Consider the following 16,849-nt stretch of genomic DNA (forward strand, 5'->3'; position numbering starts at 1 on the left):
AAACATCAATGAATAATAACCTATCTCAGTCTCTAGCAGACTGGAAACTTCATCCAAATCTCTAAGCATCAAATTTAAAAGGACTTAGAAAGCATTTTGAAATTATTTGCTTAACAGTAAATTGGCTTCTGAGCCAGTGAAAAATCCAGTAATCCAGTTGAGTGTTTAAACCCTTCTTTTTAACCCTTCTTAGACAGGAACTAAGATGCTTAGTTGCCAACTGCTGCCAAGTTTAACCTGGTAAGATCCAAAGACAATGCTTACTAATAAAGACCATCTTCAACGAACTTTTCAACTCTGGACCATTCAGAATTCCAACAGGAAATGTGTCCTGTTTCTGTGGGTTTTGCTTCTTTCACCATCAGTATAAACCAAAAGTACATAACATAAACAACTGCACTGTATGCTCATCATTTATACATTTATTAACCTCCACTTGCTCTAAATCAGAAGCCATACTAAGAACTTGGCGGATGCAAGAAGAACAAAACAATGTATTTCTGCTCTTAAGCAGCTCTCAGTGTTGAGTTTTATTTGCGAAACATGTAATATTTTAAGCCATCATTAATTCACAACTGAAGCAGGCACTTATTCATAGCTGAAACCAAAGACTTGAGATGGGACAGAAATGATACAACAGAGGTGGGAGTGGGCAGGAGACAAGACCACTAAAAAGACAGGAAAAGAAAACTAGGGTGTAATTCTGGTGCTGAGAGCTAGAGACTCATTCAGAATCCAGATCTGCCAACTACGAGATGCAAACAATTGTTTTTTGCAATGAGTATGTATTTTATAATTAAAACTTTTTAATTTCCAAAAATGTTCCTTGTTTCATAGTTTTGAAGATCAGGCGAGAACACTGGTCAAAGTGCATGGCACAGAGCTTTTTACCGGGAAACTCAACTAGTATACTTGTCTTTAAAAATGGAGTATCCCCATAATGAATTTTTAACACAATTTTGTTAATTTAATTTACATTAACACACATTTTGTTAAGAAGAGTTTTGTTCATGATGATAATGCTCGATGACAGAAAGTGAAGCAGAAAGGTAAACAAAAAAGTAAAAGCCTCCAAGTCAGCCAAGACCTAAAATCACATTAGGACTGGAGCTCTTGACAGCTTGCCGCCTTACCCTAAAGAAGTTATTCTATCATCATGGACAGATTTTCACAGGGTGGGAAAGAATAAATGTTAGAGATATAAAGGACCTCAAAATAGCAACTGACACTCCTCAAACACTGATGTTCACTTCACTCTTCGTGATCCTTAAATAAATGCATTTCCCAGCTGTACTAGATGCCTGGGGTCTGGCTGCTCAGCATACAGACCCAGTCCTACTTCAGCCCGTTCCCGGTTCCTCTGCAATGGTGAGAGAGGGAGGGGAGGAGCCATCCCCCTGCCCTCTGGCGGCAGAAGCATGGCCTGCAGCCTCAGCACAGCTGGAACTGGGCTCCCTCCTGGGGCTCCGCTCCCCAGGATGGTCTCCGCCGGGCCTGGGGCAGAATCCTGGCCCCCTGGCCCCACAGCAACTTCTCATCCATTCTGTGACCTACACGCTCACCCGATAAATTCATTTTCTCCTTAAGTAGTTCCTGTTGTGTGTCAACAAGAACCCTAAACTAAGGACACTTGTAAAACTAATAAATATCAGTGCCATGAAATTATTTTAGTATCTTTTTCTCCATGACTGAATATACAAAAATAATGGAAGCAAAGTATTCTTCCGCTGTAAAGATGGGTGGAATAGATCAAAATCCACTTGTTGAATTTTCTTTAAATAGTCCTCCAGAGCAACCTGGAAAAAGAGAATAATGGTCACCAGATCATATAGATTAATTCTTTTAAAGAAACAAAAATAAAACCAGCAGGTATTAAGGCTACTTTAGTCTTCCTGAGATGGTCTTCTGCATGCTAAGACTGTAAACGAGAATTTTTAAGAGAGAGAAAATAAAGACATCTTCTAAGAAGTTTGGAAGTTATGAAGCTAGTAAAACTGTATCACAGAGCTAGGACTAGAAATATCAAGCCAATTCTGATAATAATTTATAGTGTTCTGGTCAAAATGTAAAAAAAAGGAATGATTTACTACTAGATTCTGTAGGATACAAAAGGGGTGTTTCAATTAAGGAAAAGGAACACACACACCCCACCCCCCACAGAAATGCACTGTGCCATGAGCGGGAGCCCAAGTTGTTTAAAACAGTATTTTGTGAAAAAGTTCAGAGTCTCCATGTTCTTGTTAGAAGAAAATCTGCAACCAGGGAGAACCATCACGGGTCCCTTAAAGGTCACACCATGCTCCCCCATCACACAAAACTTGGCAGCTTTCCCTGGGGTTGGGGGGGCGGGGGCAGGTTGGAAAACACTGTCGACGGGCAGTGCTCTTCATGGTTTTCAATGTTACTAATCTGTAAATTTTCATCGTATTGCAGCAACTTCCTCATTACACAGAGAAGCTCCGAGTTTGGCACTGCACGATGCGAGCAGTCCCACCGCCCTCTCACCCATGTGCACGGCGCCCCCTGGAGTTCTGCGCACGACCTGGGTGTCCCACACAGCCGGTCTACAGGACTGCGCGTTCTCCCAGGATTTTCTTCCACATACTGTCAACGAGCAAGTTTACATATAAATTCAGTCTCTACTTCTGAAACTCTCAACTTATATACACACATCAGATATGTGCATGAATGCATGCAGCTGCAAAAAACCTGGAAACAGTCCAGAAGTTCTTTGACAGAAACAAATAAATAAAATGTTCACATGATGAAATATTAAGCTGCAGTGAAATTAAAATGTATTTAGATGGAATAATATGGATAAATCGTAGCAACATTATGTGTGTGTGTGTGTGTGTGTGTGTGTGTTTGTGTGTGTGTAACCTAGAAGAAATAAATAGAAAATGATCCATTTTTTTTTTTTAAATGATCCATTTTTACAAAGCTCAAAAACAAAACTAAGCAACATATTGGTTAGGAATATATAAAATGGGAAAAGCATTTTTAGAATAATAAATACCAAGTTCAGGACAGCTACCTGGAGGAGGAAGGCAGAAGTAAGGGGATGAGATGGGGAAACACATGAGCGCAATGAAACAGCAACATTCTAGTTCGTGGATGGAGCAGTGAGTTCATGCGTATTCACTATGTTATGCTTCACAATACATGCATACATATATGGATATAGTCATTTGTAGATATCAAATAAAAAACACTTTAAAAGAGAATAAAAGAAAAACCTTTGAAGGTATTTTAGTGGACTCTCACATGTTCTTTGTTTTTTGGGGGGAAAAAGCTCATATTATTCATAATGTTCTGTAACTTTTTTGGCTGTGAGAGATCGTTACTGTGGCATGCAGGCTTCTCTAGTTCTGGTGACGGGCTTAGCTGCCCTGTGGCATGTTGAATCTTCCTAGACTAGGGATCAAAACTGCACGCCCCCTGAATTGGAAGGACTCTCAACCACCAGACTCTACTGTAACCTGCTTTTTTTGAATCACTCAATATATTGTGATTAACTTTTCATCTCTAAGAATTTTATTATGTACATTTTAATAGTTTTATAATATCCAATTATAGGTATAGTTACTGAAATTAAGATGCAAGCACATAATAAAGAATTATACAGCCATTAAATATTAAATAAATATTTTTAATGATGTGGTTAAATGCTTGACAAATAGGACACTACCATATAAAGTGTGATTTTAAAGACACACAGAAATTCATTAAAAAAAAAAAAAAGAACAGAGTGAATAGCTTTTGTCTCTGGGTCCAGGAACTGTGCTATTTGTGGTATGGTAATTATTTTCTTTTAATATTCTTTTTATATTGTCCAAATCTCTATTATGAGAATATATTGCTTTTATAATCAGGAGAAGATTTCATTGAAATACAGATGAAACAGACCTCAAAATTCAGAGCTCAACTGAGCCTGGGAGGCTGCCGTCTACGGGACTGCACAGAGTCGGACACGACTGAAGCGACATAGCAGCAGCAAGCATTCACAAGTCAGGATTTGGTTCAAAGTCTGAGTGAGCGAGGGAGTGAGGGAGTGACTCAGTCGTGTCTGACTCTTTGTGACCCCATGGACTACAGCCCACCAGGCACCTCCGTCCATGGGATTCTCCAGGCAAGAATACTGGAGTGGGCTGCCACTTCCTTCTCCAAGCAAAGTCTGGCTAATGGCAAATAAATTGTTCAACGTAACAAATTCATTGTGAAATTTTCAAAGATCTTATAATTTCTTAATATAGCTTCTGAAAACCATGGGCTTCTCTGGTAGCTCAGCTGGTAAAGAATCCGCCTGCAATGCAGGAGACCCTAGTTCGATTCCTGGGTTGGAAAGATGTGCTGGAGAAGGGATAGGCTTACCCACTCCAGTATTCTTGGGCTTCCCTTGTGGCTCAGATGGTAAAGAATCCGCCTGCAAAGCGGGAGACCTGGGTTTGATCTCTGGGTTGGGAAGATCCCCTGGAGAAGGGAAAGGCTACCCACTCCAGTATCCTAGTCTGGAGAATTCCATACAGTCCATGGGGTCACAAAGGGTTAGACACGACTAAGCGACTTTCACTAGCACTTCACTTTTCTGAAAACTTCATCTATAGAGAACAACATATGCTACCCCGGAAGAGTCATTTTCAAACAGCAGAACCTTTTCTTTGAAGAAAGTAATGAACAGATGCCCCACACACGGGGTGAGACGTGCCCCGGCTGGATGAGGAGGACAGCAGCAGCTCCCCGGAACTGTCATGCAGTCCCGCCACTTTCTCCTCGCACAGTTTGGAAACTGAGAACTGGGCTCCAACCCCAGGAGTCTCTGATCCATTAGGTCTGCGGCAGACCCCCAAATGTGCATTTCCAACAGGACCCCAGGCAGATACTGCCGGCCCAGGGACCATGCCACCAGCCCAAGGGACTGGTTCTTGGCCTAGATGCACTTCACGATTTCTGGGGGAACTTGTAAGTGGTATCAATGCCTAGATCCCACCTCTTAGATACTGTGATTTAGTTGGTTTAGAGATAAGTCCAACATTGTTTTGTTTTAAAAGTTCCCCCAAGTGATTCTGACAGACAACCAGAGTTGAGAACAACTTTTTTTTCCCACAAATGTGAACAAAACAGTCTTTAATCTTCTTGGGGCTTATAAATCAAAACAGGTGATGGTACATCACCAAATGATCAAATAAATAACAATTAAAAATGGTGATTTAGAACGTGTTGACATAGAGAGACTTGACATCTCATTTATACCAAAAACACATATATAATTATATGAATATAAAAAGTCCAAAAAGATGAACAGACATTATCTCTGGAAAGGATGGAATTGAGAAAATATTCCAATTTCTTCTTTTGCCTCTTGTTATGTGAACATCTAAAATATTAATGTATTACTTTCATAATAAGTAAACTCAGTAAAGAAACGAAATGATTTCAAACACTCAGATCTGAGACTTAGGACAAAAGATGTCAAGGGACAGAAGTGAATCTTTGAACATATTTTAGGGAGAAAGGTAGAAGGTATGTTTGGTACTGTAGAAAATGCTTGAGTTTTCCATTTTCAAATATCACAAATCTTTGAACCTTGGTCTACAAAATGAAGTAAACCACACTGAAGAATAATGTATGAGATGATCTAGCTCAGAACCTGTTTCCCATAATAGGTACTACTGACCGGAAGTTATTCTTTTTTTTTTTTTTTTTTTTCATTTTTTAATGTATTTTACAACAATGGTTCCTGAACCTGGCTACACATCAGAATCACCCGGGTAATTAAAAAAATAAAAATCATCACAAATCCTCCTAGGAATGCACCCCCCACAACCCCAGGAGTCTGAGTCTTAGTAAGAAGACCCCAGGAATCAGTATTTTTGAAGAGGCTTTCCAATATGATTCTGATGCAGCCAGCTCAGCACTGCACTTTCAGGAACCACTGCTACAATATGGTCACTATTGAGAAAAAAATTAGTAAGTGTACCATTAAGTCACACTTATATGGCTAGAAGCAGCCTAACACACCTATGAGGCAGTTTCTCCTGTGAGTCCCATTTTACCTATGGGTAAACTGAGGAACGTAATGATTAAGGAACTTGTTCCACAATAAGTGACAAAGCAGATTCAAACCAGTGCAGCCCGGCTGCCGTCAGCGCTTATGACAATTCCACTCACCTGCTTCTGGGGAACACAGGCACGACCTTCACCAAGAGCAGAATGTTAACTAACAAAACCCACCCTAAGGGACGAAAACAAAAACAAATACTACAAACTAAAGAACTGCACTGGAAACCTTATTTTAAAAAAAAAGACTATACATATCTGCTTTATTAACTAAACAACTTTCTCTGTTAATCTACTCACAGTCTGAAGAAAAGCAGGAAATGCTCTCACAGGAACACTTCTGTGGAAGGACCTAGCCTAAAAAAGGAAGACAAAGGAAACTGGTTTGAAAGACAAGTATTTCTGGAAATTAACCCTCTCCCTCTGAAAGTGGACACAAAGCAACACCAGCAGTTTCAAACAGCAGAGTTAGGGCCTTTCTTGAAAACAAGAGAACAGTCATCTCTTGCTGGTTGAGATTAACCTGCCAAACCTAAAGATATCAGGAAAAGGTAGTATATTAAGAATTCTATTTATCTGACTCTGCCAGGTCTTAGTTGTGGCATGCAGCACCTTCAGTTGCAGCACGTGGGATCCAGTTCCCTGACCAGGGATCAAACCCAGGCCCCTTGCATTGGGAACATGGAGTTTTAGTCACTGGAAGTCACCAGGGAAGTCCCAAGATTTCTATTCTTTCTGACATTTGGTTTTGGCATTTCCAGCCGCCACAACTTTGACCACTGCTGCCCCCCCACACACAGAGCACCCCTGGATACAGAAGGCCACCTGTAAATTATGTGTGGATTTTTAACAGCGTGGAAGGTTGGCACCCTAAGCCCTGTGGTTGTGCAAGGGTCGACTGTATTTACACACCAGTCCCAGCACCTCCCCAGCCTGGACGTCAGCCTCTCTCGTCAAGATGAATATAAGACCCTCCCAGCCACGGTTCCTGCGTCTGTGTTCCCCAACCTTTAATTCATGCCACACAGTTAGCCAAATTAATGTCATAAAGTCATTGTTTAACTGAACTCCCTGATAGATCATGTCTCAGCTACTCATCTTAGAATTCAAGGCCTTCACATCTTGAATCCAATCTCACCTATCCAACCCAGCTTCCTACTGCCCTGGACTAGAGCCTCGACCCACTTGGAGTAATGCCCACCCTCCACCTTCCCCAAGCCCACCTCTGTCTACAGCCTTTGTTTACATCGACAGAAACTAAACTCCCTGACACACTTCTCAACACACTGTACTCCAGTTTTACTCCATCCACTAAAATTGCTCTCTTCAAGATCATTCACAGTTTACTGAGCAGCATACCCCTCTTTTCTCTTCATTCTCTCGGAGGAGTGCAGGACTTCAGTATTTCCCGTTCTTGGAATCTGCTCCTCCCTCAGGTTTCCAAGACACTGACTCCGAGTCTCCTTCTTCCTAATACATGGCCCTCTCTCTGACAACCTGAGAACTAGAGGTGGGTTCAAGGTTCGGCCTTCGGTCTTCTTGTCTAAATACACACTCTCTTTGGACAAAAGCACACCCGCACCTGGAGTTTTAACCCTAAGCCTTCCATCTGGATGACTCCCCGGGCTGCATCTGCAGTTCTGACCTCCTTTTAAAGTCCTCATCCTACAGTCTGCATTCTGGCCCCCCTCCCTGAATGTCCCCGAATCCCCTTAAATTCAGCGATGCCCAGAGGCTACTGACGAGCAGCCAGCACACCACTGCTCTTCTACTGCTGGCTCCGACTGGCGCCAGCACAGCCTGCATTCCATCTTCATGAAACCTGCGGCTGCCCTGCTCCCTGACCCTGTCACAATCTCACCAGTTACCAAGTCTAGCTGCTTCTTCCTCTTACGTGTCGCTTCAGTCGTGTCCGACTCTGTGACTCCATGGATTGTAGCCCGCCAGGCTCCTCTGTCCACAGGAGTTTTCAGGCAAGAACACCACCAGCGTGGGTTGCCATGCCCTCCTCTAGGGGATTTCCTGAGCCAGGGATCGAATCCGCATCTCCTGCATCACAGATGAATTCTGTACTGCTGAGCCACCGGGGAAACTCGTTATATGTATGTATGTTTGTATGTATGTACATTCACATACATACATGTAAAACATCTACCCTCCCTAAATCAGACACTCTTTATTTTTTAATGACTTATTATGGCTGAATTAGTTGCTAAGTATTAAAGTAATCGGTAAGTATTAAACCTAGACAGCATATTAAAAAGCAGAGACATTATTTTGCCAACAAAGATCCATATAATCAAAGCTGTGGTTTTTCCAGTAGTCATGTATGGATGTGAGAACTGGACCAAGCCAAAAAATTAATGCTTTTGAACTGTAGTGTTGGAGAAGGCTCTTGAGAGTCCCTTGGACTGCAAGGAGATCAAACGAGTCAATCCTAAAGGAAATCAACCCTGAATACTCATTGGAAGGACTGATGCTGAAGCTGAAACTCCAATACTTTGGCTATCTGATGCAAAGAACTGACTCATTGGAAGAGACCCTGATGCTGGGAAAGACTGAAGAGGAGAGAAGCGGATGGCAGAGGATGAGATGGTTGGATGGCATCACAGACTCAACGGACATGAGTTTGAGCAATCTCCAGGAGCTGCAGTCCACGGGGTTGCAGAGTCAGACATGACTGAACAACTGAACAACCACAAAGTAATAAATCTGAGAACCACTTCTTTGTACTTTCTGGGCTTTAATAACTTAAGTGGAAATTTTAATTTCAGAAACTATTTTGACTGAGCAACCTAGGTAAGTTACAAAAATACTTGCTGCAACAAATTTGCTCTTATATTGTATTCTGCAAATGAGTATACCTGCAAGATTCAAAGACCACCATGGTTTCAGTGACACGATTTCCCTCTTACAAATCTCTCTTAGGTGATGTCTCAGGTATGAAATAAGACTGAGCCACAGGACAGCCGCAGCCCTTTGGACTCCCCTGCAATTCCTATAGCATTCACTCATATCCTGGAAGCAATCAGGTTGAAGCTACCAAGAGGGTTTAAGAATGCAATAAATCAGATACTCTTTCAAATGTGGCAAAAGGAAATGATTTACTAGAGATGATTATTAGAGTATGCAGGATGGAAGCCAAATTACAGCCCGGTGAACAAGGTCACAGTGGTGAGGGCCTTGAGGTAAAAATAAACATAGAACACGTCTTCAAAAAGGGTTAACTGGGAGGGAAAAGTAAGAAAGAGAAGGGCCTCACGGGCTGCCCAATGAAAGCAATAGCAACAAACTAGAAGATAAACGGGGCACGGTGTCGGAGAGGCCAGCTGAAGACACCAGCTGGGAACTGCTGAGGATGGAGTCCTGGGAGGGCGGAAGAGGAGAGGCATCGGCCTTGACCGGGCAGGAAGACACACTCTCCCTGGAGAGACAGAGTAACAGTGAGCGGGTGGGTCCCAGAGGAGCCTCACTGAGGAAGCTGAGGAGGAGAAAGGGGGATTTTTAAAAAGTGGAAAAAGTTTACAGTAGGCCCTGAGATACATCTGCTGGGATTTCAGTGAGCAATAGATATGCACTGTTAAACTTAAAAAATGCTACAACCAGCCTTAGGAGTAGCCACAGCTAGAAATGATGGTTTCTTCAATGATTCCGCCAGAGGCTACTTACGTGCTTTAGGTGCAGGTGTGCCTGGCTGGCAACATCATATACCACATCTCTCACGTTTCTATCTTGACGCTTCTGTAGAAAATCCTCTTGTGAAACACCATGCTACGTAGGAAAATGCACATTATGTTTGGAATCAAAAAGCACACTTAAAACTAACTGAGCTCAAGACAGCAGGGGTTAGAACAATGTGTACAGTAAAATGACTCTTTTGGTTTTTAAAATATAACTATATGTATGTGTCACACACAAACACACTGTCTCTCCTAGGAGAATATGCAACAAGATGCTAAGTAAACAGCTGTACCTGGAACAAAATAAACTAACAGATTAAGAAATTCAAAAGAACAGAATAATGAACCTCATCCAAAAAACAAAGGTTCTCATAAACAGTATTCTTTCCTAAGGATTACTTCCTCCTTTAAAAGAACAGGCTAAGTTGAACACTAGGACTAATTATGTAATTGCTGGGAAGGGAGTGAAGCTACACCAAGTGAGGCTCTCTGGACCGTCTTACACACAGCTCCACCAGGACCTAGAATGCCTGACTGATAAAACTCTGACTTGATAACTCTAGAGCAAAAATGCAATAAGCATGTGTTTCAAAGAAGTCACAGACTAAAGAACCAAGAAGAGAATGTCCCTCCCCATATTCTTAAGGTAAATAATTAGGAGTACAAGCAACAGCCTTACCAGCACACAAACATCCATGGGAAGGAACACCCTTCTTCTGCTACCGTGATAGGGCGTGGCTCTCAAGCAAGTGACGATGCCTTGTGCTTTTCCGATGTGACTGGCAGCATGGTCCGCGTGAAGATCCTTTACGCCTATGATTTCAGAAATCTAGCAATTAGGCTGCTCTTTTCTCCTCAAATGCATAACAAGTCAATACAAGCAGCATAGGAAAATCACCTTAACATCTAAAAGGTGTTTATCCTGTGTTTCATATCTGAAAAACAGGATTTATGTGAGCAAAACTGAGCACAAAGACAAGCTGATCATTTACCAGTAACAGGTTTCTGAACATCAACTTTTAAATAGAAGTTTCCTCAAACGACCGCATACCAAGAGCACATTTGGAATTTTAATCAGCTCTTGTGGAAAACACTGCAAGTCTTGCACTTCTTCTCCTCAGTGCAATTTCCATATGACCTCATTTTAAGTATATGCTTAACAAACTTTCTGCTCTTTGCTCCCTCCTTTCACTGCGTTGGCAAACATGTCACTGAAGGAGAGGCAAAACAGGCCTGGGAAATTGGGTAATGACTTGTATTATTCTTTTAGGCTGACATAAAGACATATTGCTTTCTTCAAATGGACGGTACTGTCCTTGCCCCAAATAATTCCATTACAATCCTCATGACAGTAAGTGCTCACCAATTTAGAATAGAGTCAAAAGAGCAAAAATATCTAAACTCCATAGTTTTGGGTTGTTTTTTTTTTTTAAAGAAAAATCTCATAAAAACTTAGAGTTTTATTTCTTCAATCTTTGTCTTAAACATAGGAAAGTATTATTGACAGAGAAGAAAGGAGTCACGTCACAGGTCTTCCAAAGAGTAAGGGTTGCATAAAATAGTAAAATCATCTGCAATTACCAGATTATTAATTACAGCATGAGGCAGCTAAAGTACTTTTATGAGAATCTGGGTATTTTCATTAGTCTGCATTCCATTCCAAAGAAAGGTATATATTATATTCCCTTTCTACCTCGAAAGAAAAAGAAAAGCTAGTCCGTTATAGTTGGTGCAAAGAAAAATTTTAACATTAAACTGGTTAGACTGTCAAATTAAGAAACAGTGAAGTATAAAAGGTGTTATGTTGATGGAGGAAAAGAAAAAAAAAGGTGTTATGTTAACAGCATGGAGGTTCCTTAAAAAGCTAATAACAGAGTTACCATATGATCCAGCAAGTTTACGCCTGGGCATATATCCAGAAAAGATGAAAACTCTCATTTGAAAAGATACATGCACCCCAATATTCATAGCAACACTATTTACAATAGCCAAGACACAGAAACAACCTAAATGTCCATCAGCAGATGAACAGATAAAGAAGGTGTGGTACATACATACAACGGAATATGACTCAGCCATAGAAGGAGAATGAAATACTGCCATTTGCAGCAACATGGATGGACCAGAGATCATCATACGGAGTAAAGTAAATCAGACAAAGACAAATATTATATAATTCCACTTACATGTGGAATCTAAAAAATAAAACTAATGAACTTATTTACAAACAGAAACAGACTTACAGACTTAGAGAACAAACTTAAGGTTACCAAAGGGGAAAGGAGTGGGAGGGATAAATGAGGAGCAGGGGACTGCAGACGCTCATCATTATATACAGAATAAACAAGGATGTAGCACAGGGAACTATATTCAATATCTGTAATAACTACAATGAAAAAGAATCTGAAATATATACATAACTGAATCACTTTCCTGTATACCTGAAATTAACATAATGATGTACATCAAACAACTATATTTCAATTAAAAAAAGTATTTTAAGAAAGAAAACCATAAAATAGAAAAAAAAAAATACTTACCCAATATTTCTAGTGTTAGATAAAGAAGAGAACTCTGTGTATTTTCAGCATAATTTTCTAGTTCCTGGATATTACGATATGCTTTGTCATCCAAATTTTTTTCCTATAAACAAAATGCTTTATTTGTTTGATGAATGGTTAATAACTTATTATAAAAATGCACAATTTTTCCCCTAAAGAAATGAGTATTAAATAATTAAAACTATTAGTATGAACTGTTTATTACACAATAAAATAAGATAAAAATAAAATTAAAATATTAAAGTCCTACATGTTCACTACTTACAAATCACCCCTCAAAATAATACCTCAGGAATAATCTCAATGCACAAATCACCATGGACGTGGGGTTGGCTTAATTTTTACTTGCTTCTAAAGTCTAAGGTCCTTTTATACAGTTCATGAGGTTCTCACAGCAAGGATACTGTGGTGGTTTGCCATTTCCTCCTCCAACTGACTCACTGGAAAAGCCCCTGATGCTGGGAAAGACTGAGGACAGAAGAAGAGGGCATCAGGGGATAAGATGGCTGGATGGCATCACTGATGCAATGGACATGAACTTGGGCAAACTTTGGGAGATGACAAGGGACAGGGAGGCCTGGTGTGCTGCAGTCCATGGGGTGGCAAAGAGTCGGACAGGACTGGATGACTAAACAACAACAAAGTCTAAGGTGGGGGCTTCCCTGGTGGCTCAGTGGTAAAGAACCTGCCTGCCAATGCAAAAGTCACAGGTTTGATCCCTGGGTTGGGAAGATTCCTTGAAGAAGGAAATGGCAACTCACTCTAGCATTCTTGCCTGGGAAAGGCCATGGACAAAGGAGTCTCTCGGTCTACCATGGAGTCGCAAGAGATTCGGATATGACTTAGCCACCAAACAATAACAAAGTCTAAAATATCATGGAGAAAATTACTTAACTGAGCTCCTAATTAAGCATTTCAGACATTATTGCACCTCCATCCCCCCACAGAAGAAACCATATTCCATAAAGTAATGATTGATTACCAGAATACGCTATATTCAAGAAACAGAAAAACGTAAATCTTAGAACAAGCACATCTAGCAACTTTTATAATACATTTAAAAAGACTCCATGGCCAAAGTAATATTATTCCTCCACCCCTTCCTCCTGTTTTAAAACTAGGAGAAACTGGCACCAGTTTCCCGGGGGCGGGGGGGAGATATCCTCCAGACCTTTCACATTAAAAAAAAAAAAACCTGAAACAATTCACACACCATAAAATCTTCTGAAGTATACAATTTCACAGTTGTAGTAAATTCCAAAGTTGTGCAATATTACCAATATCTAATTCCAGAATGTTCTCATCACCTCAGAGAGAATCCTGTATGTATGAAGCTGTCACTTCCCATTTTCCCCTCTCCTGATCGCCACAAACCACTAATCCACTTTCTGTCTCCATGGATTTGTATACTGCAAACATTTTATAAAAGGGCAGTGATACGATATGTGGCATTTTGTATCTGGCTTCTTTCAATTAGCGTATTTTCAAGGTTCGCCCATGTTGGCACATCTATTAGTATCTCATCCCTTTTAAGTGAAGAAAACATAGATAATATTCCATCGTATGTTTATTCACTCATTCATAGACTCTGAGTCATTCCCACTTTTGGACTATTATGAATAATGCTGCTATGAACATTTGTGTACAAGTTTTGCAAGGACACATGTTTTCATTTCTCTTATCAACCTAGGAGTGAAATTGCCAGGTCTATGATAACTCTATGTTTAACTTTCTGAAGAATCTGCCAAACAGTTTTTCCAAACAGCTGCACCATTTCACATTTCCATCAGCACTGTCCGAAGGGTCCCAGTATCTCCATATCCTCACCAACACCTAACTATTGTTCATTCTTTTTATTAGTGCCATCCCAATGGGTATGAAGTAGTATCTCATTGTGGTGTGCTTTTTTTAATTTCTGTTTATTTATTTGTGTCTGTGCTGGCTTTTCTCTAGTTGCGGGGAGTGCGGGCTTCTCCCTGCGGTGGCTTCTCTTGCTGTGGCCCACCGGCTCTAGGGCGCATGGGCTTCAGCAGTGACAACATGTGGGCTTGGTAGCTGCAGCCTGTGGGCTCGAGTCATTATCTCATTTTGGCTTATATTATTACTACTGTAGCCTATGGTTATTAATAGATTGTATCCAAATAAACTAAATAAACTTACATTTTCATGACAACAGTGTATGACAAATATTAGGTCAAGGACACTCAGCCAACAATGTGTCAGAAAGAACACACAGATCAGTCCCAGTCATCAAGCAATCTGCAAGCCTGGTTGGAACTAGAACTTAGTTCTAGTAAGATTCTATTTGCTAGAACCATCAGACTTTCTTTATTCATTCTATTTGGACAGCGCTTCAAGCACTGGATGTATATAACGATATATGTACAACTATTCTCATTTTGATGATATTAAGGAATTATGCATACTTTTTAAGGTCTGATTATCACATTGTAGTTATATTGTATACAAGTTTTTTCTTTTCAATTTTTATTTTATATTGGAGTTGATTTACAATGTTGTGTTAGTTTCAGGCGCACAGCAAACAAAGTGATTCAGTCATACACATACTTACATCTATTCTTCAGATTCTTTTCCCATTCAGTTTATTACAGAACACCGAGTTTCCTGTGCTATACAATAAGGCTCTTGTTGATTATCTGTTTTATACAAGTTTTTATCTTTTCAAGTTACATGTATATTTACAGATCAAATGATAACATGTCTTGGGTTTACTTTAAAATAATCTAATAGGGTTTAGTGAGGGAAGTTGGTAGAAAATAAATGAAATAACATTGGACATGGGTTTATAAATATTAAAGCTGGGTGACAGATACGTGAAAGTATATTACACTATTCTCTCTACTTTTATATAAGTCTGAAAATTTTCTATTATTTAAAAAACACCAAAATAGTAGAGTATGATATGCACATGCATGCCTCTGCCTGGATGCCTGTTTGCCTGTCTGTCTCCAGGTACTGGGATAGGAGCCTGAGGTAGGTGGCATGCAGTGATGGAGAACAGATGAAATGGCACAGTTCTCTAAAAGTCTCCTTCCTCCAAAATAATATGCATATTAAAACATTTCTTCCCTGAAGAATTAGCCTAAGGGTTAAAAGAGGAAAAAAAACAAGACATGAGCAATTGCAACTTACTCTCTCATCAATGATTTTCATAAGCCATCTTTTAGTCAGATTATGTCTTCTGACAGCCTAAAAAAAAAGTTTTAAGTTTTTAGAAAGTACCACAAATGACTTCTGTAGACCTGAATAACATAAACAAACCAAATACAAAACCAGGCCAGGGAACGTTTGTAATAACTCTTCACCAGACAGCTATGTTAAAAACCTAGGGAAAAAGAAAATGTCTCTAGAAAACATTTTAAAACATTTCCAAGTAAAGATAATATATCCAAAACCTTTTCACTAATCTTTTCCTTATACTATTAGTAATTAGTGAATCCACTTTCAAAACAAACAAAAAAACAAGAATTAAGCAGAGCAAGCTTCTCTACATGATATGCCTCAACTTCTATGCTTATTACAAACTTTTCCCCCATAAAATGAAGACCCTATTTAATGAAAATAACCACTTTATAAAAAAGAAAAGGGTAACAAAGCTCCAAGGAAACAATCTGCAGGGTACAATGTTATCTTATAAGTAAAGACATTCCATTAAGAAAGAGCACACTTAGTGCTCAGATTTTGGTCTCTAATACCATTTCCATCAAAGGAAACAGACCCTAAAAAAGGGGATTCCAGAGCTGGAACAAGGGAGATTCAAGAGGATCCTAAACCATTTTATTGTGCCAGAAAATAGAAAGTGCAAAAAAAAAAAAAGATAGGAGGCATGTTAGGACACAGGAGCCAGTTTGAAGGGACTCTCATTGTCCAAATATGGGACTATTTGAATACCAAATAATTAAGTACAGTAATGAGGTATAATCTGCCTGCCAATGTAGGAGACATGAGACGTGGGTTCATTCCCAGGGTTGGGAAGAGCCCCTGGAAGAGGAAATGGCAAATCAATCCAGTATTCTTGCCTGGGAAATTCTACAGACAGAGGAACTTGGTTGGCCACAGTCCATAGGGTCTCAAAGAGTTGGACACAACTAAGCGAATGAGCATGCATGCAAGCAATGAGTTATAAAGTACTGAAAAAGAAAAAAAGAAATTCAGGAGTTTATACCAATAATTAATAAACAAATAAATAACAGGAGCGTGAGAGCACTTGCTTACAGTAGCGTGCCAAGTGGTAAATGTGAACAGAGCATTAGAGTTGGGACATTATCACTCTGTAATCATAACAGTAAAGACTGGATAAGAACCATCAGTGCATGTTACGTTTCACAGGAAACTGATAAGGAGCAGGATATTTGCATTGTCTTAAAGTTGATTAGTTGCAAGGGAAATTCTAATTATACAGTAGATTACACATTGGGAAAACCGGGCAACATCTTGAATGTTAAGGAAAATGAACAATGCCAAGAAAGGACAGATGGACAGAATGTGTCTCCAGATGTGACGCTCCGAGAACACGTCGCCGATGCAGTA

At 39.9% G+C, this 16,849-nt stretch overlaps 1 protein-coding gene and 1 non-coding gene across 5 annotated transcripts in view; both read right to left on the reverse strand.

The window, feature by feature from the left end:
- Positions 1 to 406: 406 nt before the first annotated feature.
- Positions 407 to 16,849, reverse strand: part of NDUFAF6 (NADH:ubiquinone oxidoreductase complex assembly factor 6) — a 44,311-nt gene continuing 27,868 nt past the window's right edge. For all 4 annotated transcript variants that reach the window (XM_043879873.1, XM_043879876.1, XM_043879874.1 and 1 more), the window contains exons 4-9: positions 15,452 to 15,508; positions 12,278 to 12,380; positions 10,417 to 10,550; positions 9,727 to 9,828; positions 6,358 to 6,414; positions 407 to 1,796 (exon numbers count right to left, since the gene is read on the reverse strand). In XM_043879873.1, the coding sequence (XP_043735808.1) occupies positions 1,668 to 1,796; positions 6,358 to 6,414; positions 9,727 to 9,828; positions 10,417 to 10,550; positions 12,278 to 12,380; positions 15,452 to 15,508 (582 nt within the window). In that variant the 3' untranslated portion in view covers positions 407 to 1,667. The remainder of the gene's footprint in view (positions 1,797 to 6,357; positions 6,415 to 9,726; positions 9,829 to 10,416; positions 10,551 to 12,277; positions 12,381 to 15,451; positions 15,509 to 16,849) is intronic.
- On the reverse strand, positions 8,987 to 9,121 carry LOC122679706. Its single transcript, XR_006336496.1, has one exon. It is a non-coding gene; the product is annotated as a small nucleolar RNA SNORA14 (small nucleolar RNA).

This window comes from Cervus elaphus, chromosome 21, assembly GCF_910594005.1.
Source record: "Cervus elaphus chromosome 21, mCerEla1.1, whole genome shotgun sequence".
NCBI lineage: Eukaryota > Metazoa > Chordata > Mammalia > Artiodactyla > Cervidae > Cervus > Cervus elaphus.